Source organism: Carica papaya, chromosome 3 (genome assembly GCF_054855325.1).
Source record: "Carica papaya isolate Zhongbai chromosome 3, ASM5485532v1, whole genome shotgun sequence".
In the NCBI taxonomy this organism is placed as follows: domain Eukaryota; kingdom Viridiplantae; phylum Streptophyta; class Magnoliopsida; order Brassicales; family Caricaceae; genus Carica; species Carica papaya.
The window spans coordinates 2,009,789-2,033,705 of NC_142311.1; the positions used below are offsets into that span (position 1 = coordinate 2,009,789).

A 23,917-nucleotide genomic window follows, 5' to 3' on the forward strand; every position below is an offset into this window, starting at 1 on the left:
AATTATAAATTTGAATTAAACGATATTTTATGTATTATTATTTTAAAATTATTTATATTATATTATAATTAACACATATATATATTAAATGTATATATATATATATTTATATTGTAAAATATATTAGAATAGATTACTAATATCACATAAATTTCAACCTAATAAAAAAATTGAACATCCCTTACATACAAATGTAATAATTATTATTGTTTGCACGACCAATCATTGATTAATTATTTAATTTGTGACTTCAAGAACTATATTAATTAACATATCTTATATATAAATCTGATGGCAAAGAACTAATATTAATTAATGCAAAAAATTCATAAACATATATCATACGGAGAATGTATATATATATATATATATTATATTTATACACACACAACTGTTATATATTTATATATATACACACACAAAATTCTTTTTGTGCTGGATTATTTTAAATTAAATCCTATCCATATCTTGAAGTAGGTAAATTTTAAATTATTTGGGTATGAACTTGAAAAAAAAAAATATATATATATATATATATATATATACACACACACACACACATACAGACTTTGAGGATGATAATTTTAATAAATTCAACTGCAAATATAAATATATAAATATATATATATATATATATATATATAAGTTATCAATTAATGCAACAATAAATTAGTAAGTGACTGCTTAAACAAAAAATCGGTGATTAGATAAGCAGCAGTAAACAGGGAGAATTCTGATCAGAGCAGCCTCTCACCACCATTAATGCTTTCATGTGAGGTCCTGCACCAGCTGGCTGGTAAAGACTTTTTATAATATCCAAAATTTAAATTGTAATATTTAAATTAATATATATAATTTAATTTTTTATTTTATTTATTTATTATTTAATGTAAAATTAGAAAAAAATTAGTTGTATGATGAAATTGAAAACAATTTTGAAAAAAAAAAGTGAAAATTTGAGTTCTGTGGATATTTTTGAAAAAAAATTTGAAAATTAGGGGTCAAAACGTAATTTAAAAAAATTGTGTCATGTAAAACGCTCAGTCAGCAGTCCTGACGAACTGGAACGCGCTGCGTGACGAGGGACGCTGACGCGGTGCCATGTGGGAGGCCACACAGGTGATCCGCGTATCCGCGATCGGACAGTTCAGATCCGTTCTCACGTGCACGGACAGTTCAGATCCGCTTCCTCCTCAGACGCGATTGGACGGCCACGATTTAACGCAATAAATGGTTCAGATCCACTTCTTATTTAAACGGAATCGGACGACCCAGATCAAATAGCGATGGACGGTCCAGATTCACTCCCTATTTAATTACGATCGAACGGTCCAGATCAAACGCGATGGACTGTCCAGATTAAAAAGGGACGAATATAAATAACCCTATTCACACCAAACCCTAACCGTAGCCGCCCACCCCTGCGCCGGAGCCACTTTCGACTGTCAAAAGAGGTAAAAAAAATTTTATTTATTTAAAATTCAATTTCAAACACTCACATGGCCAAATCGGAGTAAAAGGACCGGCAGATTGGCCGAAAATTACAGGTAAAATCCGGCAGTGCTGTTAGAAAAAAATACAAAAAATGCCTCCAATGAGGCCCTTTTCGATTTCTGTTCTGCGTAATTCTTCCACCATTATAATAACCGTTTCCTTTTCTATAGGTTGATCGAAGTAAAACACCCAACCGCAAAGATGAGCTGGTGGAGCCGCCGCACGGAGAACCCTGTCGCCAATAAGTTTCAGTTTTTCGATTTTTTTCAGCCAACTGAGACCTCTTAACGTGCTTTCTCGCAAGGATTGATACAAAATCGACCGAATTCGATCCGACACAAACCGCCACCGCGGGCGGTGGTGCCGTCGCCAGAACACGGCAGAGCCACCATGCTGGAATTCCAGAATTGGCCAAAAGGGGTTCTTAACACTGATTTTAGGTTTTTTTTAGATATTTCTATGTACTTGAAGCGCGTTTTAATTCCCGAAGAAAAATACAGGGAACCTAGGGGCCGCTAGTAGGCGCAACCAAAAGTTTAGCATTTTGAACATCAATTTGTGTAAGAATCCCTCAACTTATTCTCTATTATGGAATTGAAGTCTAATAATAATAATACGATATTTTGTGAAATTTTAAAAATATTCATAATTAATTACAGGTTACTAATAGAGGCAGAACCAGAAGTTATTCACTGATTGATCATGTTGATTTATTTTACAGTCTGAATGTATGATAATATCTAATTGATCGATTTTATAATTTTGAGTGCATGTATTATTTGTTTTATGTAATTACGGTTGAATTGAAAAACTGGAGATTAAGGGTAAACGAAAAATTGTGTGATTAAGTGAATTAATGAAACGACAGCCTTACTGGATATTCTGGAAGATGGTGGACAGATCGGGTACATAAGGAATCTTACCGTGAACGTTGTCTCATATCGAACAGGGTATCGAGACTTGATAATTTGGTGCTCATATCGAACGGGGTATGAGTACGGCCCGTTTCACCCTTATACCGAATGGAGTATCGAGATTTAATAATTTGGTGCTCATACTGGACGAGATATAGGGACGACCCGTTTCATCCTCATACCAGACGAGGTATGAGGACGACCCGTTAATAAAAATGTTAAAGAAAATAGTTTATGCATAATAAGGATATCTCTATGAACCCCCATAGATACCAGTAGGGTGATAAAAGAGAAGATTGTTATTCAAACCGATTGCACATGAAATTATGATATGTGTTATCTTATTAACTTTATACGTTATTTTTTTTTGTAAATCTCATTATGGTAAGTAGATGATAAATAATTTTATTTATGATAAACGAATTTACTTAATCTATTAATTATTTTTATTATTTTTACCAACTTTTATTTCTGTGTCGATAAGTAGCGTGATATTTTTATTAGACTAATATAATTCATTCTTTTATTAACTATTTCATACTAAGAGGATCAGGATCCAGAATCCGATCCATAAGAGGATTGCGAGTAGGACGTTTAATTATTTATTTTTAATTTATTTTTTTAGTTATTAGTTATTATTTTAAAAGAGTTATTTCCGTAAATTTTATTTAGTGATTTCAATTATTGTGTAAAAAATGTAAATCCTAACTATTTATTTCGCTTTTGCACTAAATTTATAATTTATTTTTTTTTTAAATTTTTAAGGTCGTTACACTTTTTGAAAATAATATATACATATATGTATATATGTTTTTCATATTCTACATTTATGTTAATGTCATTTTAAGATCAAAATTCTACCTATATATTTCATATTTACAAAATTTATAAAATGTGCATTGATAACTTTTTTTCTTTTTTTTTTTTTTGTTTTTTAAGAGGGTCAGTGAGCATTGATTGAAAGATAGAATAATTATAGCTCCACCTATATAATCCAATATACATATATATATATATATATATGTATAGACCATGAATCTGAATTTGACTTTTGTTGCATGGAATTCCAATATTAGGATTTGTTGGGATGTGGGGACTGATTTTTCAATTCACCCATTCAAGAAAAATGTCATCATGATTCATGAGTTATGATGTCTACGGATGAACAAGAGTAAATGAAAACAATCATCAACACTTGTCTTGCTTGTTGGTCTTTCAAAAAGAAACCAAAAATACATCATATATACATATATATATATGTACATATAATATATGTTGCCTAGTAAAAAAATATATAAATTTTCAAAAGTTTACAATTTCAATATATATTTTTATAAAAAATATTCAATTAAGAGAAAAATATATTATTTTATATTATTAAAATATTTTTTTTTTGAATTTATTATTTAAAAAATTATACCCAATAGGTTTGTAACATATGGGTCTGAATTCAGAAATACAGTTGAAGGAGAGAAGCCCACAATTAGCAAAACGCTCCTAATGCCAACATAAAACGACCCATCATTTTACCATAATGACCCATAATTCCCAGTACCACCCTGGTCCAAGTCCATGGCGGACATGGTTACAACAATTTCTATAATTTTATATATATATATATGTATATATTATACAATTTATTACTAAACTAATGTTGTTATATAATTTAAAATTATCTCATAATTTCTGCCCCAAAAAAAAAAAAATTAAACCAACTCTGTGTAATCTCTTTTTCTTTTTTGATTTTGATGTCTATGTTGAACAATATTGGTTTCAATTAAGCTACAAAAGTAGATACATACAAGTACAAGACAAATTTGCACTGCAATAATTGTATAAGTAATTGCAGCACACTTAGGAAATTCTCTTATAAACAATATAAGATTAATGGAGGGGAGAGTTAAGACCTTCTTGCGAAGACAAAGAATGGAGAGGTTGGTGCCTCTTCGAGGATATCAGCGATGGAATTTTTCTGAAAGAAGGTCTCTTGTCGAGTTGTTTGATTGTTTGCTTCGCGTAAATTGACTTAAATAATGGAAAAGCTGTTTCTTTAAATTTGAGAATGAAGAAGAAGAGAAGGCGATAGCAGACGAGGATGAGAGCGATTGCGGCTAAATCCCACCATTTGGAATGTTCTACTGTCACTCCGAATATTTTTATGATCACTTCTTCTCCTGTCAATTTCGGATCTCCAGGTACGAGAGGTTCAAACTCGAGACCTATAAAATCGTTCTTGTATGCAGCCTACACCAATATGCACATATATATATATTTCAATTGTAATTTGCAAGAGATAAATGTGAGTTAGTATGTTGTTATATTGACAAGTTAAGACATGTACAATAAGTTTCTTGGAACCAAAGTTACCTGAATTGCCCATGATCCGTAACTCATATACGAAATCGGGTACCGCCAAAATGGCTTCGGAAGATCAGGAAGTAATCGGAAAAAACCCGATGTCATCATTATAATTCCCTGCCAAGCCAAAAAAAAAATTGACAAATTTGAATTTCTGTTCATGTTTGGGAATTATTTAAGTTTTGAAAAAAAAAATGCAAGAAGTTGATCTTACAATAATTCCCGCTCCGGTTACAATTCCCATCAAGAAATTCGGAACAAGAGAAGCAACAACCATCATGAGACTCTCTATGACGGAGATGCAAAGAAAGATATTAAGGCAAAAGAAGACGTAATGTTGAAATCCCGATCGAAATTTCACCATGTAAAATGTTATACTTCCACTAATAACCGAGATCGCAACCAAAAATGGAAATGATGATATGTAATTTGATAAGATGAATACTGCAACTCCATAGTATCCATTTAGTCTTTCTCGATAAAATACCTGTTTCGAAACACCAATATTATACGAAAAATAATAAGAAATGACTCAATTTATTATGTATGTTTTAAAACTTACCTTCATTTCTTCTATGAAGGAGGGAAAGCCACCGATGGACATGAATGTCATGAAACCCGTTATGAAAGCACCACAAGCTACTCGAGCTAAGATCGCGGTATAGCTATAGCCAACATCGTAAAAAATGGTGCCAACACAAACTGAAACAACCATGTAAATTGCAATTCTTGCCCAATAGTATCCAACATCTCTACACATGTTCACAAATGATCTTTTTGTCAAAGTTAAAAGTTGCTTCCACCAGCTCGCTTGGCTACCGCACTTTCCTTCGATCTCCTGTCCCTCCTGCAAATAAATAACCTCGATATCGATAGTTATTTTTTGTATTAGAGAATAACATAATTCAACTCATACGTAAACTTATTAAGAAAAATTTATTTGATAAAACAATAATAAAAAATATTTCACTTACGATACTTGATAGTTCTTTAATTCGAGCTTTGGTTTCTTTTGCATATGATGAGCGCCTGTATTTCTCAACAAGCCTGGCTCTAATCTCTGCAGTTGCCATGTTCATCAGAGGATCTGAGGATGTTGAAACATCCTAAAATTGATTTCATAGAAGAACAACCATAACATATATTAGTTATTAAATATGACTTAATTGAATTAGTTCGTTATTAAAAATTATTATTAAAATTCTGAACATACCAAGTTAATGTGGGTAATCAAAATTTAAAATAAATAAATTAAAATTAGAAAAATATATTAGGTTAAACAAGTGTTCAAAAAATTACTAGCTAAAGGAGAAGTGATATACATGTATTCTTTGAGATCCTCTCAATGAGGCTGTCACAGCATCAAAATCCGAATTTATACATCTGAGAAAGTGATCAGAAGGATTTCTTCTGCTCGGGCACGGAAAACCCGCCTCAGCAAAGAACTGTCAAAATTAATAAAACTTGTTAAGTTCGAGTTAAACTATGTATTTTATTATTATTGTTAAAGAATTATATTATGATTACCTGGACGGCGGACTTAGCTTCTCCGAAGTAGACAGTCTCACCGGAGGAGAGCAAGAAAAGATCATCGAAGAGGGCAAAAACCTCGCTGCTGGGCTGATGAATGGAAGAGATAACAACCCTACCATCCCTAGCAATGTTTCTGAGAGTCTGAATGACAGAGAAGGCAGAAGCACTGTCAAGTCCACTGGTGGGTTCATCAAGAAACAAGACATGAGGTCTTGTGAGGACTTCTAGGGCTACACTCAGTCTCTTCTTCTCTCCACCACTTATGCCTCTTGCATGCCAGTTCCCAATCTGTCTCTCTGCACATTCTTGAAGCCCTAATTCCATAAGGGTACCCTCCACAAGGTCACTCACATCCTGTTTTGTCATGTTAGAAGGAAGCCTCAAGTGGGCCGAGTATGTTAAGGTCTCTCTCACTGTTAGGGTTCCCAATAGTACATCTTCTTGCGTAACATACGCCTGAAATTTACATTTGTATACGTTAAGAATACTTTTTTTTTTATTTGTATATATTTTGTTGATTATTACACCCATATACGTATATAAATTTTCTCTTTAATATGTTTTTATTTTACTTGACAATATACAAAACCTCTTATATCATATTAATTATATGCGGTATTGTTAATAACGTATAGCTTTGAGTAAGAACACTACATATGTCTTTATAAATGTGTATACTTACAACTAAACCATTGTCTAATCTCTTCTTCTTGCCATTGAAAAGAACATTACCAGTCATGATCACATTTCTTGAGAGTCTGCCTGTAACAACGTGATGAACCAAAAATTAATACGAAAAACGAAGAAGATGAAGATAATTCATGATTATTTTAATTTCTATTTACATAATTTTCAAGAAAAATTTTCATATTTATAAAATTATGAAGTAATGGGATTGGCTCCAACACTTTTAAGGTTGAAAGGTAAGACGGTCCTGGAAATTGAAATGGTGTACGTGTGATTTTTTCTAATTTAATGTACGGCGGAGAAATTGAAAGCCAGCTATATAATATATAGATATATATATATATGTTATATTAATGTATACACACACAAATAATTAATATCCAATCTACCTAGCTAAACTACTAAATGACATTTGAAATTATTTTAAATCTTCACATACATTAGATATATCATATATATTGCATTACAGTCGAATATACACACATACATATATATATATATATATGTGTGTGTGTGTGTGTATATTTATATAGAAAAATTGACCATTGGTCCCTACTCCCTACTGTTTGGTCACAGCTTTAATGTTTTCAACTACTAAAATTACTTTTCACATGCATGTAAATAAGGAACACGAAAATTGTCTGAACTAATGAATTGTTGTATACGTACACATATATATATATATATTTTCCTAACATATACATACATATATACATATATATATATATTTATGCATCATAATAATCACATTATATGGACAGAAGATCTCACTGAGTCGTTTGGGCTATAAATTTGACAATTATGTAGATGACAAACTTGAAATACAGAGAAAAAAATAAGTTCTTTTCCACCTTAATTGAAAAGAAAATATAATTAAAGAACAAAAAAAATATATCACTTATGAGCAAAAATATTTTTTAAAAAATACTAAATTTGTTTCAAAATAACTTTAAATACATATCTTCAGTCTAAAATTATATCAAAATAAATATAATATATCACTTGTATATTAAAATTAAATTCTTTTTCAATCTAATTCTGATACAATTTTTAACTAATTGATTGAATCAATTATCTAACAGTTTAAACTAATAAAAAAAAAGCAAAACAATTATTTATACTGTAACCAGGAATATGAAAATGTTTTTTATAAATATTTATATACATATAAAAAATATTGAAAGAAAAAAACATAATAGACGTCCAGACATGTATATACAGTGTGTGTGTGTGTGTCTGTGTATAGTGTAGAGAGAGAGAGAGAGAGAGGGGGGGAAGAAAAGAAACCTGCAAGTGAATCAAGAAGAGTGGATTTGCCAGAACCAGAAGGACCCATAATGGCCATGATCCTGCCAGGCTCCGCATAACCATGAAGACCCTGTAAGAGCCTCTTGGTGGGTCCTTGCCCAAAGTTGGGCAGCACCACCGTCAGATCCGTCCAGACCAAATACGTGCCATGGCCACCTCCACCCCCAGCCAACTCTATCTCCATTTTCCCACTTACAGCTACCAGTCACCTTGAAGAAGAAGAAGAAGAAGAAGGAGAAGAAGATGGAAATGATGATGATGATGATGATGATGGGGGTTATCTGAGAGGGAGCAATATGGTAGTCCTCATCTCGTGGTGGGCATGTGTCGATGGAAGAGTGGGCAGTCGGGATCAACAGTCACCAAACAACTAAACCATTTATGGTGATATCAATGGCGGAAGCTTCTGCTTCACACACATAACAAATGTGGGAGAAGAAGAAAGAGAGAGAGAGGGAGATGGAGAGAGTGTGGAACAGGGACAGATGGAGCTCATTTAGTTGGCAAGTGAAGGAATTAAATGTGGTTCTATGTATTATAGACATATATATATATATATATATATAGACACACACACATATGCAGACACTTGTAAGTAATGGTAATTGCAGTTTGGTTGTTACCAGCTTTAAATTCCTTATGTAAAATCTTGGTGCCTTTTTTTTTTCTCTTTTTTTTTTTAAAAAAAATAAAAGTAAAAATCAAGAGAGTTTTAACAATGGAGGAAAGTTTTTTTATTATTGTAATTTTTTAATTTAATAATAATAAATTATAATACTTTCTATAAATATAAAATTTTCATACATATATATTTAATATTTATACATTTATCAATTAAATACTAATCATCCAGCTTAAACTCATATCCTTTTATAAATGAAAAACCATACCACTAATTTAGCTAAATAATTATTAATAAAATTACAATAATTAAATTATATTTAATCTGGTGAATTATGATATATTTAGGCAAAAAAATATTATATTATTATTAGACAAAATTCGACTAACTTTTTAATTTTATTAAAAAAAATTCATCGTCTTTATCATAGATGCAACTATATGTATTTAATAATAATAATGCACTAAAGATTTATAATAAAATACTAATTAATAATTCTTCACGAAGCTCTACGTTAATTAAGGTAGTTAGCCGGTGATGAATGTGTCATGATAATATATATATATATGCATACTAATCCACTTGGAAAAGTATATATATATATATATATAAATTAATAATATATATTAATTATTGTAATATCTGGGCCGAAAAGTGACTCAGACATAAAATTGTTTTATGAAATTATTTTATTAAAATAATTAATTAATTTATTTTAGTTTTGTTTTATTAAATTGTTTTAAAAAAATTGATTGAAGGCGAAATTAAAAATAATTTTAAAAAAAATTAATGAAAAATTAAATTTAGGAGGTGTTTTTTTTGAAAAAAAATTGAAAATATGAGGTTAAAGTACAAAAAAAAAAAAAAAATCTACCACGTAGCACGACCTAGTTAGTAACCCGACCTAGTTAGTAACCCTGATGAACTGGAACATGTCATGTGCCAAAATATACTGACGTCAGCGTCACGCGGGAGGTCATGCAGGCGATCCACGTATCCAGCGATCTGACGGCCCAGGTTCGATCTTGCGTGCGTGAATGGTTCATATTTATTCTCTCTTTAAGCACAATTGGACGGATAAAATCAATCGCGATGAATAGTCCAAATTCGTTTTTTCTTAAACGCGATAGGACGGATGAGATTAATCGCAATGAACAGTCCAGATCAACGCGAAATGAGTATAAATATCTCGGGTCGCAGAGAAACCCAAACTTTAGTCGCCAGCTCCCGCCGGAGAAGAAGAATCAGATGACGGAGAAGAAGGTCGACTGCTGACCGCAGTCGCACCAGAGCCACCGCCGACTGCCAAAAAAGGTAAAATTTTCTCTTACCCACTCGAAATTCAATTCCGAGCATCATTGTCGCCAAATCAGAATAAGAGAGACAGCGAGTGAGTCGGAAACTACGGGTTAAGCCCGGCGGAGCCACCGCGGCCAAAACCAAAAAAATTCCTCCGATGGGCCCCCTTCTGCTTTCTGTTTCACGCGATTTCTCAATCATTGTATTCATTGTATTTTTCTATGCAGGTTAGCCGAAGAAGGAATCTCAGCCGCGAAGGAGGACCGGTAAAGCTGTCGCACCTGGAGACCCCTCCATCGGTAGGTTCGGCCTTTTGTGATTTTTCGGCCAACCGAAACTCCTAACGTATTTTTTTTACAGGGATACGTGTAAAACCGGCCAAAACATGCTAGGCCGAACTGCCGCCATGGGCGGCGTAGCTAGTGCCGGAGCACGACAGTGATGCCGTGCCGAAACCTCAAAATTGGTCAGAAAGAGTTTTGGACACCGATTTTGAATTGTTAGAGTATTTTTAGGTACGTGACAAGTATTTTGAATTCTGTAAGAAAAATTTAGGAAACTCATTAGGAGGCGTGGTAGACATCGCGATATCTCGAAACACCAATCCGAATAAAGATCCATCACTACTCTATTATCCGTTACAATAAATTAGGGTTTAATGATGTATAATTTTGTATTTTTGTGAAAATTTAAAAAATTCTAAAAATAATTATAGGTGAGTAATGGAGTCGGAACCAGTTAGTTCACAATTATCTTGATTTATTGTTTTTTTTTTTTTATTGTCTTACTTGCTTGTTATCGTATTGTACATATTTTTAATTTATAGTTTCAATGATGTTATTGATTTATCTGGTTACTTAGTTATCTGGTTACTCGATCTTTTATTATGATAAGTTACATAGTCTGCATAAATGTAATTTAATTGATATGTAAATATAATATAAATTATTATTATATGTTTATTGGTTGTTTTATTAATAAAAATCTTTGTGTGAAAACCTTAATGGGTACCTAGAAAAATGGTGGACGAACCCGGTACATGAGAAACCCTACCATGAGCATTACCTCAGTCGAACGGGGCTAGAAAGTACCATACTAGAAAGGCTTGAGAGATATGATTCATCCTTATACCGAACAAGGTATCGAGACGATGGAATGTTTGGTGCTCATTATCGAACGAGGTATGAAGACAAACCAATTGTTAAAATTAGATATTGGGTTCACGAGTATGGAAACATTCCTATGGACCCATAGGGATACTAGTAAGTAAGTAAGAAAGAAAAATTATCGTCTATTGTTCTCTTATGCGTGAAAATAAAAAATAGTATGAATATAAGTTTTCATAGGTTGTTTTTTTAGAAAATTCGTTATGTTAAGTATCAAACAAACGTTATTAAGTTAAATATATTTAATTAAACTAATGTTTCCATTAGCTGTTTTTATGATTTTCACAAATCTTCAGTTTTCCGTATCTGTTATTAGTGTGATATTCTTATTGGGTTAATGTAATTTAGCCTTTTATTAACCTTTCAGATTAAGAATACCAATATCCAGATTTTGATCATTAAGAGGGTTATTGTTAGTTCACCACCCAGATTTTCTTCATGTACTAGAGAAGATTGTTCTAAAATATTTATTTATTCGCTTTTTTTTTATTTTTTAAAATTATTATTATCGTAATTTTATTAGATATTTTAAATTATTGTATAAGTAACACAAATTATAATTCTATTATTCGCTTTTACATTTAAATTATAAATTTATTTTTTTTTAAATTACGAAACTTTACAGTATATTAATTTTACTTGCATGGATACTTTGAAAGAATCTATCTCTAAAAATAGATCATAAGAATTTCAAAATATAATTGCATAAAATGTGAGTTGGTGATTAAAATTAAAAGGTAAAACTTATTATATATTTACTGTTACGAGTTATACCGCTGCTGTATGTATATATGTATGTATATATATGTACGTATATATGGGTGCGTACGGAGAGTTAATTTTGTTTAACATAGCAGAGTGCAGCTGCGTGGAACTAAACTGACCAACAATACAAGAGAGATTTGCAACTCGGAGAGCCACTTGTTAACTCCTTTATAATTACACTGACCCCAGTACTCGGCAAAATAAATGCACATCTATTGTATAAATGTCTGTATATATATATATATACACACACATACACACACATCTCTCAATATATATGTACATATATATAGATATACGTAAACACAACCGTACGAATGTAATTTTTTTAATTACAGTATCTTACGTGAGTTATTTTTAATTGTAATTTAAATTTTATGATTGTTTTAAATTTAAATTTAAATTATTTTATATTTTTTTTCTGCAAAACAGTATGTATATAGATATATGTAAACATTACTAAATAATATTTTCAGAAAAACCTGTTCGCTTAAAAAAATTAATTACGGAGAAATATATATGATGTAATAATTATTAAATTAAAAAATATGCATTTAGAATTTACGATTAATAAAATATTATTTAGAATATACCTTAAAAAAAAAGAAAAAGAGAAAGGAATATTCCCAGCGATGCTGGAACGGGGAAGAAGAACCTCATAAAAAACGACGCGTACTTTGCACGCGCCAACCGCCCCCAGCCACCAACACCAGAAAGAAATGGCGAAAGAGACAAAACTGAACGAGAAAAGGAAGAAGACAAAGCTCAAAAGAAGCTCTCAGCAGAGGAGCTGGATAAGATTACATACAAACCTCACTCATAATCTCACATTAACTCTGCAATTTACAGAATAAATCCAAAACAATAAAAAGGTTTAAGGATGGTGGTGATGATGAAAAAGAGGAAGAAGAAGAAGAACTGAAAAAGGAAAAAGAAAGAAAGTGTAAAGAAAAGTGAAGAAGAAAAAGATGATGATGATTGACTCGTGGTGTCCGGACTGTAACCGACCGACCGAGGTGGTGTTCGACCACTCAGCGGGTGACCGAGTCTGCTCAGAGTGCGGACTCGTCCTCGAGTCACACTCCATTGACGAGACCTCCGAGTGGCGGACTTTCGCCAACGAGTCCACAGATAACGATCCAGTTCGCGTGGGCGGCCCGTCGAATCCGCTTTTAGCTGACGGCGGGCTCTCCACCGTCATCTCCAAGCCGAATCCTTCCTCTCCCAACTTCCTCCCCCGTTGGCATACTCGCGCTTCAAATCCTGACCGTTCCCTCCTTCAGGCGTTCAAGGTCATCGCCACCATGTCCGACAGGTTTTCTTTTTGCTTGTTTTCGACGTTAACCACTTGGGTTTTTGCCTGCATGTTAAGCCATTAAAGGGATTTTGCTGCTGTCACTTTCAGGTTGGGCCTTGTTGCAACCATAAAGGTATGCAACATTATCTAATTGCGCTTTCTTTTAATGATCTCCTGCAATTCTGTTTACTGGGTTCTGATCTGTTTGCGAGTAATTGTAGAGGGTAAATGCTAAAATGTCACCTTTAATTGTTTATCACAAGCTACTGTGTTGATTCTCTGTTCCATTTTTATGGTTGTGATATTTTGCTCTGAACATGTTTGTAAAAATGCCAATTTGAATTTAGGATTGCTCAGTTTCTCATTTGTATTGGTTTGAAGGATCGAGCTAATGAGATATATAAGAAAGTTGAAGATCAGAAACCACTTAGAGGACGGAATCAGGATGCAATTCTGGGTGCTTGCATCTACATTGCTTGTCGACAAGAAGACAAACCACGCACTGTAAAAGGTAAGCTGCAAGCTCCAATAAAAAAACTGTGCCATTGAGCTATTGACATTTCCTTATAACCATTTTTAATGTTATTGCTTTGAGTTCTTAAACTTGTGAGTTTCTGCAGAAATCTGCTCTGTTGCCAATGGGGCCACAAAGAAGGAAATTGGCCGTGCAAAAGAGTATATTGCGAAGCAATTGGAGGTGGAAATGGGTCAGTCTATGGAGATGGGAACAATACACGCTGGAGATTTTTTGGTGGGTATTGATGATGAAGTAATTTTTCTTCCACTACTCTGTATACATGTATATATACATAGTTGTTTATGCATAAGTTGTGCATTGTGTTTCCTGTAAGGATTCTTATTTGGGATTCATCGATGGAAGTCATTGACATTGTGTTCGTAACTGAAAATTACAGAGGCGTTTTTGTTCCCATCTGGGTATGACTAATCAAGCAGTTAAGGCAGCCCAAGAAGCTGTGCAGAAATCTGAAGAGCTTGATATAAGGTAATTCTGGTTGTAGCCTGTATTTTTGGTTACTGCAATTCTACTCCAATTATGCATCAAGTTTGGTGAATTTTCCTACCATTGATTTTGAGAATAGGTCTTGGATACTGGGTATATAGTTCATACATGAGTATGTATATGTGTAACAAGTTCATCTTTTACGCTATTACGGTCCAAAATGGGTAAAAATACTTACTAATTTCTCATGATGAATGGCGAAACTGAGAAGATGGAAACACTGGATAAGTGAATGGTTTGGAACTTGGGATGGGGAAAGGTTTTGAGGAAATACATATAATGAAGTTGATAGCACTTGATGAGAACCGCGAACATGGTCCTCAACACTAACTGGAAATTGCCATTTCCAACACCTTAGTGTAGTTAATACCGGAAATGTTCACACAAACTGAGAAATCATTTTCACTGTCACAGGAGGAGTCCAATATCCATAGCAGCAGCTGTCATTTACATGATCACTCAGCTTTCGGACGAGAAAAAACTTCTGAAAGGTTAAAATATGATTAAACAATTTACTAGCCGAGTTAGTTATGTTCTAACCAAGATAATATTGAGGAACTATGGCTGCAGATATTTCATTGGCCACAGGGGTGGCAGAAGGCACCATCAGAAATTCATACAAGGATCTCTATCCCCATGCCGCAACGCTGATACCAAGCTGGTACACCAAGGAGGAGGACCTCCGAAACCTCTGCAGTCCCTAGGTATTTAACAACACCAAATAGCCTTCAGTTAGATGTTAGCCTTTTGTGAAACCAAACATTACAAGCCTGTTAGTTTCTCACCTGATCTTACCTTATTCAGTTTAGCTTGAACTTTCCCGTATCATCTTTTACTCAAATTGGTTGCAGGAAACAAACAGACAGGCTATGTATCAGATGTACATATGTGCCTTATTTGATACTGTATCTTGACAGAGCATGTTCGTAGTTGACATGTTGGGGTGTGTAGTCTTCGTTGAATTGATGACAGTTATCTGGCTCAAATCAATTACAATTAGTTTAATGACCAGTACTCTCAACCTTCCTGTGTTTGATAGTATTATTATTACTGTTTTAAGTATGAAGTTGCAGCATTAACTGATTGTAATATTCTCATTTAAAATAGAAATCATCAAGTCATCAACAAATCATTGACACAATGAAATCTCGGGTTCATTCATTTTAAAGACACTAGTATTTTTGAGTTGACAATCATCCGGCAAGACAGTCATAGATTTACAAAGCAAATGGCAAAATACACAGCTGCCAAGGACAACATCCATCATATTGGTAGGGGCTGACCACTTCAGTTGAGCGGCTGAAATTCGATGCCACATTTGTGGGAGGTTAAGTCCTACCTTCACTATTTTCTACTGCAAGAATTTCCCACATAAAATGGAAACACAATCCCTCCTGATTGCCAAACATGAGATCGAACCTGATTTAGCCAAAGAAGACAACTGGACAAGCATTTAACCCCATGAGTTAGAGATGAAGCAACAGAGGTTTACCAGAAGGTCAATGCAAGTTTCTCCTTCAAAACTATAATCAATAAAATCTTGGAGAGTCAAAAGAAGTCACTGAACTTTGTGCATGAACCAAATCCAGGTTTAAAGAGTGCAAAAAGTTTTCTAAAAGTTGATGACAAGTTTTGCAAGGTTCATTTGACCACGATCATACTGTTCAAGAAATATATATTTTTTTTTAAAAGGAAAGAAATCGGTCAGTAAACAACTAAAACGTTCCAATGAAGCAGTTACCTGAATAGGATATCATTTAACTCGCACCAGATGCAGATGATGCCCTCTTCTTTCTCTTGTTTTTAGGTTTCACAGCATCCTTTAAAGTTTTCCCCCCATTTGTATGTAGGCCAGTTTGAGGTTCATTGATAACTGGAGGAGCTGGCTTGACATCTTCATGCATCTCTTGTGTCTCGGATTCACTATGTTTTTCCTGGCTTCCCAAATCCTTTTGTATTCTACTGGGGTTTGAGATTCCTACAGCAATAATCATGCATAAAGGTTCATTTCAATCTCTCCATTGTGAAATGCTTGTTCTGAGTAAACTACCATGATAAATGCAAGGAATGTTTTATGGAACATTCATCCGGATCAACACATGACAAAATGCAACATAACATACTCATCCAGCCAGGTTTTTACATCATCAGCTGGCATGTCTTATTGTAACTCATTTTCCTGAAGTGGATTTAGTCCAAAACCTTTTTAAAGAAGAGATTAACGTGCTATAAAGAGCCACTTCTCTTGTATGATATATTTGAAAATAAAATACAAATAACTACAATGAGCCGTTCCTTTTTCTGTCTCACCTGTGGCAATTCATGAATTTGTTGAATACCTAAATTCATTATAGCAACTCCTCTATGTGCATCAAATCGTTGTTAATACAATTAGTATGATGTTCAGCAAACTGTATCAAAGATTTAAGGAAACAAAGGACAAAAAAAAAAGGTAGAGCTTAATATTGCAGCTACTTGCTTCTATGCATAACTCTAATTCTACTCATCTACAGGCACATAAAAAGAAACGAAAGATGAGAATGCTGCTGATAGGCAGGACTTAGATGTGAACATATGTGTCTGATACAGGAGCTTATCTATCTTTTTTTAATTCATAACTGATTCAATGAGCATGCAACAGTCATATCCAAATTTTGGGATAGATATATGACATGGAAAAATAAAGAGTTTGTGAAACACAAGCTTTAACTGGAAAGCAGTGTGAGTCATATGGAGAAAGAAAAAGACTAGAAAACACCAAAGGTATTTTTTGCTGGTGTTTTATGTGATTTTCCCCTGACAATTTCAGGTTTACAGAACCATGAAGCCAATATATCCCTAAGAAATAGCACAAAGCCAATACAATTCATATCCCAACATAATCCGAAGAAAATAAAGCCAGCACCTTAATAAAGAATCAGACAAAACACGAGATAAAACTTCATGGTAGCAGCAAGAGCAGATAAACACAAAGAAAGAATCAGACTCAATTTATTTTATTTATGGTAGTAACAAAGAAGTTGCATACCCCGTGATCCTAGAGAAGCTTTAAGGAAATCTGTATCAACGCCCTTTGAGTAAGGGTCCCTGGAGTGAGTGTAGGAAAATTCTCAAGTTAGATTTAAATGGACTAAAAGGTGAAATTTTTCAGGAGAAAGCAAAAGGGAAAGGATAATGCAAAGCATAATCTAGCATGGGGATAATCAACACAAACAGTCTCTGTCCAACAATGTATCTCCAGCCAATCCTCTGGAAAGATTTTTCAGACAAGTGAAGTGACAATTAATTATTTGTCCAACAACAACTCATCACTTCATGCCCCTCCACCCACATGTGAATTTTCATTATATGATCAGCAGACACTAGTCAAAACCCAATGCAAAAAGCATAATGGTACAGTATCAATCATAAGTGGTGTAGAAGGTTCTTTTCACCTCTTATCCCTCCGTCCATTACTCTTGTGAAAAGAGAGAAATAGTGAGCTTTCAAGGGCATTCATACTCCCTTTAGCAAGATCAGAACCTGATGCTTAAGTCTGCATTTTGTTTAGAGATCGTCTGCTCTCTTTTTGAGGATGTTGCCAGAACCCAACAATTGTCAAAGAAATTCCAGATAGTTTAGTTAGTATATTTCCTATGCTTCTGTTGTTGTTTCCCCTCTGCATATTCGGTTTTAACCGACTTATGATAAGTGAGCTAGGATCTGTGGTGGCTGCAAGCTGGAATGCCAGCCATAGCCATATCTCTCAATTGTAAGGCAGTCCGGATTAAAAATAGGCACCCAAAAGTGATGCATGTAACATTAGAAAAATCAAGTAAAAAAATTATCTAACTCTCTAGCTTATTCTTCTTTTTCTTCTTGCCTCTTCCCTCTCACCCTACCACTCTTTCCTCTCTATTCTTGTCAGCTTCTTCTTCTATACTCTGTTTTGTTTCTCTATTCTCCCTATTCTGGTCCTCCTCTCAGGTCCATAAATAGGAACCTGACTGATATTCAGGGGATTGTCTTGATATTTTGACTAACTTGTAACTCATTATTTTGTACATGATGCATGAGATCCCATGGTGCCTTCTCTAACTTATTTTCTTCTCAAAATTGAAAGAAGGTTCTCAATTTTTTTTTAATTTCCAAAACATTAAAAAATATTCCTTTTAATTCCTCAAGTTCATATTCATTGTGGAAAGCCATATTTATCCAAAATCATAATCATAAAGGTTGATCTTGCCTTGTAGTGAAAGTTGAATAATCTAAGGGACATTTCCATTAGTGAAAATAAGATGACACGGTGACACATGAAAGGCTAAAAATTACCAACTTGAGGGTCCCCCAATGAAATTCTTTGCACTTCTAGATTCCCTACTATTTCCACTTTCACTGTCATTGCTTTGAGTGGCACGACTTTCCTCAGAAATCAGCTTTAATCTTTCCACACGCTTCCTTGACACCTCATTATCCTCCTCCTGATCAACAGATTGGCCCTGATTCTTTTTTGCAGCTGCACTCGAGGCAGACTCAGAAGACACGAGAGAAGTAGGATGCCTCCTGATCTTCTGTAAAGCTTTCTCCCTGTTGTATCCTTCTACCTACATCATAGCAGAAAAACACCGTCAGTGGGTTGAAACAAGATGTCAAGATAATGTTGTGGTTATTCAGTAAATTTCCTAGGTATAACCCAATATCTGTTTGCATTATTTGTCTTTTTAATTCTGTCAACGGAGTAGCTTAACATCAAATGGTAAAAGATATGATAAATCTAGGGTTAATTCCAGTTGGAACAAGGAAAAGGGTGCTTGATCAAGTAGAACCAAAACAAAGCTCTCTCTTTCAAAACTAACCAGACACGGTTTTTATAGGATAATGGCTAACTGAAAACTACTAAGAGCATACTCTTTCTTCAAATGGTTATGCCAAAAATCTGGTCTAGAGATTTTCTTTTTGTTCTTCAAGGATAGATTGTTACAAACACTACATTTTCCAGCAGGACTTTACGGACAATCAAGAACCTTAGACCACATGAAGCGATTATCTGAAAACAATCAATCACAAAAATCGACAGACAGGCAGTCAATCATTGGCTGGCATTTTCTAAAGGAATTACTAAATCACTCCAAGTGACTAATTGTGGAAACTAAGAAGAACAAGAAGCACCAAAGATTTGAGAAACTTACTGCATCCTTAATCATCTTCGTTGTGGCAGCAGCCCTTGCAGTGGCAAGTCGTAAACAATGGATGATTACACTTTGTAGGATACCTTCTCCTCCAGCTTTTTGAATGGCACAAATATCACCATTTGCATTAACGATAAGAGTCATTTTTGCACACATAACAGCCTCTTCATTGTAGGTTGGATCCATTACCTATATAATATTTACAACATCAGGAAAACCTAATTAAGTATTTTGGCTCTTCACAAATATAGTTTCATAAAAGAAGATAGAAGGTTCGGAAAAAAGGAAGAGCCTCATACCAAGATGTTTCCATTATTGAAGAATCCGAAAGTGAAAGCTATAGGAAGATGATGTATTATCAGAGGAATTGGCTCCCTTACCTGTCAATATTTAAGAAAATACAACCAACTATAAGATAAAATGCAGTCAAAGGGCTAAAGGTAGTAACTAATAGAAAATTCAGATCCTGCTACTTTTTGTGACTTTGGAAGTTACATGACGATGATTCAGATGGATCACTCATGTACCATGATTTAACAAAAAGCAACAAGTTCACAATATCAAATAAAGTGAGAATTTATGATGATATTTTGAAGTAACATCTTTTTTTTTTAGAGAATTTAGAAGTAACATTTTATTAAGTCATAATAAATTTATTCTCCCAAAAAAGAGCTAATAAATTTACATAGCCTCACTTCGCAATAATAACAGCAAGAGAGAGAGCGAGATGTAAAAGGAGTATTCAGGGACAGAGAGAGAGAGAGACATAAAAAGAGTATTCAGAAAGCACAAAAAGTATGTTGAAACCATAATTCAGATCTCCACTCTTCTTAGGGAATTACGGTGGCCAATCTTGAAGTTCATGATCTTGAAGCAAATCAATGAGACCAATGCTACTACTGTTTCATCATTGAAGGAAAAACACTGATGGTAACTTCTCAGCATCATCACTTCAAGGAAAAAGTACTAGGAAAAGTATTGAGTTTGCTGGCCTTTCTCCTCTATTATCCAGTTTATTATTTTCTTTTTGAGATAAAAAGAAGGTATTATAAAATATTTTTTTGCGATAAAAAGAATGTATTATAAAATATACAGCATTCCAGTTTATCATTATTATCTTTTCTTTTAAGAGGATATCTAGTTCTCTGCATAATATATTTCTTTCTAATAATACTTCTTCTATTAAAAAGTTAGAAAATAATCCTAAATAGCTTACAAATTAAATACCCAAAGGTTTTGAGGTACTAACCTCAGGTGGGTGTACTGTCACTTCTTGTCCATCTTCACCTCCTAGCGTGCATTCAGGCCTCCGAAATGTCAAGAGGGCAGCTAAGGCGGCAATATTAGCAGCATCAACAAGGTTTCTGTTCCCATAATAAATAACAGCCATAATTAGTAAAAAGGGCGATGAGCAATAATTGCTCTACAAGAAAGGAAAAGTTAGCATAAGAAAAATTACAACCTACCCCCCATTGTCAAGAATGTGAAGATCTATACGGATAGCCCATACCAACTTCCCAGCTAGAACACAAAGTGATTCCATATCCACAGCCCGACTTTCCCTGCATGATCACTTTAGACCTTCAAATATATTCATTCCATATTTGTAACTAAAACTGTGCAATAAGCATTCTGCTGTGGGGCAGTGACATCAAATTTCTAACAGATGATTGTTTATGGTCCAAGAAAATAAGAATTGAGAATTCTAGGGTCTGAATGTCCAAAAGAAACACAGTGAGGACAGAAAGATACATACTATTTCAATTTATGTTTGATGGTAGAAGGATGACCAGGAAAGAGTAAAACAAGTAAGTGGAATTCGAAGGAAAAAAAAAATCGCAAGAGAGCAACAAAGTAGGCAAAAGCCTAAAGAAACAAAGAACCTACAGACTCGCATCAACAGTATAAACCCTCATTACAATAAAAATATAAACCATTTGTATAGGGTGCTCCCATTAATGTCACAACAATTAGCTTTTTCCGTAAAGAAATAACCTAGAAAAGAGATGAAGAAAAAAAAGCTACGATTCCAAGAAACTAATAAGAATAGAATACTGGATGAGAGTCTAGACTAACTGACAAAATAGCCTTGAATTTCAGGACCTAGTGTTGCTTATAAAAATTAAACAATCTCTTAAATTGAGAACCTAGTGCAACCGGTTACTTTGTTTCATGATTGCATGTTTAAATTCTTGCTAAGATGCCACCATCATGACAGTCCCTGAGAAATTATTCCCATGGAAGACGAGAAAGGTCCTCATTAAATAACATAAATTATATTGGAGGAACATGTTTCAACATTTTTGAATGGTGTAGGAAAGGTCCAATGCTAGAGCATACAGCCCAAATATATCACAGCTACAACATTTAGAGAATAAAACTATGACCTTAAACCACGATCTATTACACGCCCCAACTCCACAGCAAACTCGCCAGGACGACCTGGTTCAAAAGATGGATCAGCCATCGGAGAAAACTCAGTGAAGACTGAAAGTGCCCCATCATTGGGTCTATCTTTATAAGGTTGCACTAGCTGAGCGGTCACAAATCCCATAACGTGAGTATGGCCAAGCTGCACTTCCGATGATCCATATTCTCTGCAAATTCACACAAGATATCCTTTCATACTCAGGTGCTTGTGCCATTTAAATAATAGTACAATAAGAACACATGGGAGCAAATTAGTAAGAGAGAAGGGAAAAAAAAAAAGCAAGCAAGCTTCTATTACGACTAGCTGCGTCAAGTTTAACCAGACTTCCAAACTACAAAAGATTGCACAAATTTGAAGCTCATTAAAACACCACCAATTGCCACATGCAAACTCATAGATTTCCCCCCTATGTTATACTACAAACTTGAAGCTCAATTAAAAACACCATCAATTGGCATATGCAAACTCATAGATTTCTCCTCTACGTTATATACATAAAACTATGAGACCAATAAAGGCTACAATATCAGCAAAAGAACAACAACTTCAATGAAAATGGAAACTATTATCTCCACTAAATTATCAAATTGAATTCGAAAAACAAAGCGATACGATAAGAATTAGTAACGAAGACGACAGTTCATACAACCATAAATGCTAAGAGAGGTGTACTAGCCTGCCAAACTTGATGGTGAGTTTACGGTAATCATAGAGGCCACGACCATCGATTCTGAGTTCAGAAAGCAAAGCAGTTTCAATGAACTTCTTCTCGTTCACCGTCAATCTCCATGCATTTGCTAATTTACTTTCCATTCTTTGTTTTCTATTTCTTGTTTCCTCCCGTCAAGACCACTCCGTTTCCACTTAATATCCGACCAGGCAATGCTCCGCTGAAACAAATAAATAAACCAGAGCCGCCGCCACCACCACGTCACGGCGAGCGTCCGACAGCCTCTACTTGGGTTTAGGGTTTTTCTGGGTTGGGCTTATGAAGTTGGGAGAATCTGTAAAATTTCAAACGACGAAACTTAAATAGAGCGAATTGAGAAAAAGGGACAAGAAGAAAACAGGCTTGGCGGCCCAGCCGAGCCCAGGGTGTTGATTAGGCCGTTACAAATTATTATATACTTTCCCTTATATCATTTATTTTACGGTAAAAAATTAATAGATAAAAATGTGAGAAGAAATAAATGTAAATAAAAAAAAAAGAATGTAAATGACACTTTGATTCTTACGCTTCTTTTATTCTATTTTCATTCCAATAACAAGCCCCCTCTTTTTTTAAAATCAAATGAATCGTTTTTTTTTTTATAGTAATGATAGTCGTACCTAATAACAAATCGCAGTTATATTATTAAAAATTTGAAATAAGAACGAATTTCGTTCTAATGCCTGAAAACATATAAAAAGAAACTCTAGATATTTGATATCTTTTTCTTTGAATGAGATATCAATTCTAGTTACGATTTTATTAGACATCTTATAACTAAAATTTCTTTTTTTTTTAATTTAATTCTTTTACCACCGGCGAATTCTAGTTAGGTTCAGGTATGATATATTTTTTAGTTATTGAAATATATATATATATATAATAACACAAAAAATACAACAAAGAAACCAATTCAAGTAAAGAAAAATAAAACAAAATTATTTGTTACAGGGTAAACAGTAATGAAATATAGTATATGATTTTAAATTTTAAATAATATAATAAAAATCACATAAGGCAAAATGTAAAAAATTTGTGGTTTGATTTATTTCTCATGTTTATATTTGTTCGTTGCCATTTTTTCCCACATTCAACAAACCCAATAAAGAGAACCAAGTACCAATTTTCCACACAGCTTAGAGAAT

The 23,917-nt window shown here is 33.8% G+C and overlaps 3 protein-coding genes across 6 annotated transcripts; 1 reads left to right on the forward strand and 2 right to left on the reverse strand.

Moving 5' to 3' along the window:
- Window positions 1-4,114: 4,114 nt before the first annotated feature.
- Window positions 4,115-8,819, reverse strand: LOC110811916 (ABC transporter G family member 15-like). Its single transcript, XM_088215003.1, has 9 exons — window positions 8,274-8,819; window positions 6,982-7,061; window positions 6,294-6,755; window positions 6,089-6,211; window positions 5,741-5,872; window positions 5,329-5,613; window positions 4,981-5,253; window positions 4,776-4,883; window positions 4,115-4,652 (listed from the first exon to the last, which is right to left on the reverse strand). Exons 1-9 carry the CDS (start codon window positions 8,476-8,478, stop codon window positions 4,293-4,295), a joined length of 2,028 nt encoding a protein of 675 aa, XP_088071129.1. The 5' UTR covers window positions 8,479-8,819; the 3' UTR covers window positions 4,115-4,292.
- Window positions 8,820-12,849: 4,030 nt separating this feature from the next.
- On the forward strand, window positions 12,850-16,773 carry LOC110811841 (transcription initiation factor IIB-like). 2 transcript variants are annotated; one of them, XM_022038428.2, is made up of 8 exons: window positions 12,850-13,461; window positions 13,552-13,576; window positions 13,825-13,954; window positions 14,064-14,194; window positions 14,358-14,446; window positions 14,879-14,955; window positions 15,035-15,168; window positions 15,572-16,773. In XM_022038428.2, the coding sequence occupies exons 1-7, from the start codon at window positions 13,115-13,117 to the stop codon at window positions 15,166-15,168; spliced, it is 933 nt and encodes a 310-aa protein (XP_021894120.1). In that variant the 5' UTR covers window positions 12,850-13,114; the 3' UTR covers window positions 15,572-16,773. The 2 variants fall into 2 exon arrangements, with proteins under 2 accessions (XP_021894120.1, XP_021894119.1); XM_022038427.2 differs by lacking the exon at window positions 15,572-16,773 and adding an exon at window positions 15,316-15,478 and having other exon boundaries at window positions 12,851-13,461.
- Window positions 14,357-23,067, reverse strand: CER7 (3'-5'-exoribonuclease family protein). 3 transcript variants are annotated; one of them, XR_015817558.1, is made up of 11 exons: window positions 22,740-23,067; window positions 22,020-22,229; window positions 21,099-21,194; window positions 20,882-20,996; window positions 19,932-20,012; window positions 19,633-19,821; window positions 18,776-19,047; window positions 17,493-17,551; window positions 16,206-16,442; window positions 15,260-15,905; window positions 14,357-15,164 (listed from the first exon to the last, which is right to left on the reverse strand). XR_015817558.1 is itself a non-coding variant. In XM_022038426.2 (10 exons), the coding sequence occupies exons 1-9, from the start codon at window positions 22,874-22,876 to the stop codon at window positions 16,222-16,224; spliced, it is 1,380 nt and encodes a 459-aa protein (XP_021894118.1). In that variant the 5' UTR covers window positions 22,877-23,067; the 3' UTR covers window positions 14,357-15,440; window positions 16,206-16,221. The 3 variants fall into 3 exon arrangements, 2 of the variants coding, with proteins under 2 accessions (XP_021894118.1, XP_021894117.1); XM_022038426.2 differs by having other exon boundaries at window positions 14,357-15,440; XM_022038425.2 differs by having other exon boundaries at window positions 14,357-15,905.
- Between the last annotated feature and the right edge of the window lie 850 nt (window positions 23,068-23,917).

Bases quoted from the DNA above. Each gene is read 5' to 3' on its own strand.
- LOC110811841 (XM_022038428.2), top strand. From the start codon at position 13,115: ATGATGATGATTGACTCGTGGTGTCCGGACTGTAACCGACCGACCGAG. The intron at 13,955-14,063 runs GTAAGCTGCAAG...GAGTTTCTGCAG, and splicing joins CAAACCACGCACTGTAAAAG to AAATCTGCTCTGTTGCCAAT. The intron at 14,447-14,878 runs GTAATTCTGGTT...TCACTGTCACAG, and splicing joins TCTGAAGAGCTTGATATAAG to GAGGAGTCCAATATCCATAG.
- LOC110811916 (XM_088215003.1), bottom strand. From the start codon at position 8,478: ATGGAGATAGAGTTGGCTGGGGGTGGAGGTGGCCATGGCACGTATTTG. The intron at 6,756-6,981 runs GTAAGTATACAC...TGTAAATTTCAG, and splicing joins GATTAGACAATGGTTTAGTT to GCGTATGTTACGCAAGAAGA. The intron at 5,254-5,328 runs GTAAGTTTTAAA...GTTTCGAAACAG, and splicing joins CCTTCATAGAAGAAATGAAG to GTATTTTATCGAGAAAGACT.
- CER7 (XM_022038426.2), bottom strand. From the start codon at position 22,876: ATGGAAAGTAAATTAGCAAATGCATGGAGATTGACGGTGAACGAGAAG. The intron at 20,013-20,881 runs GTTAGTACCTCA...AAATATTGACAG, and splicing joins TGACAGTACACCCACCTGAG to GTAAGGGAGCCAATTCCTCT. The intron at 17,552-18,775 runs GTAATTTTTAGC...CACTCACTCCAG, and splicing joins ATTGGGGGACCCTCAAGTTG to GGACCCTTACTCAAAGGGCG.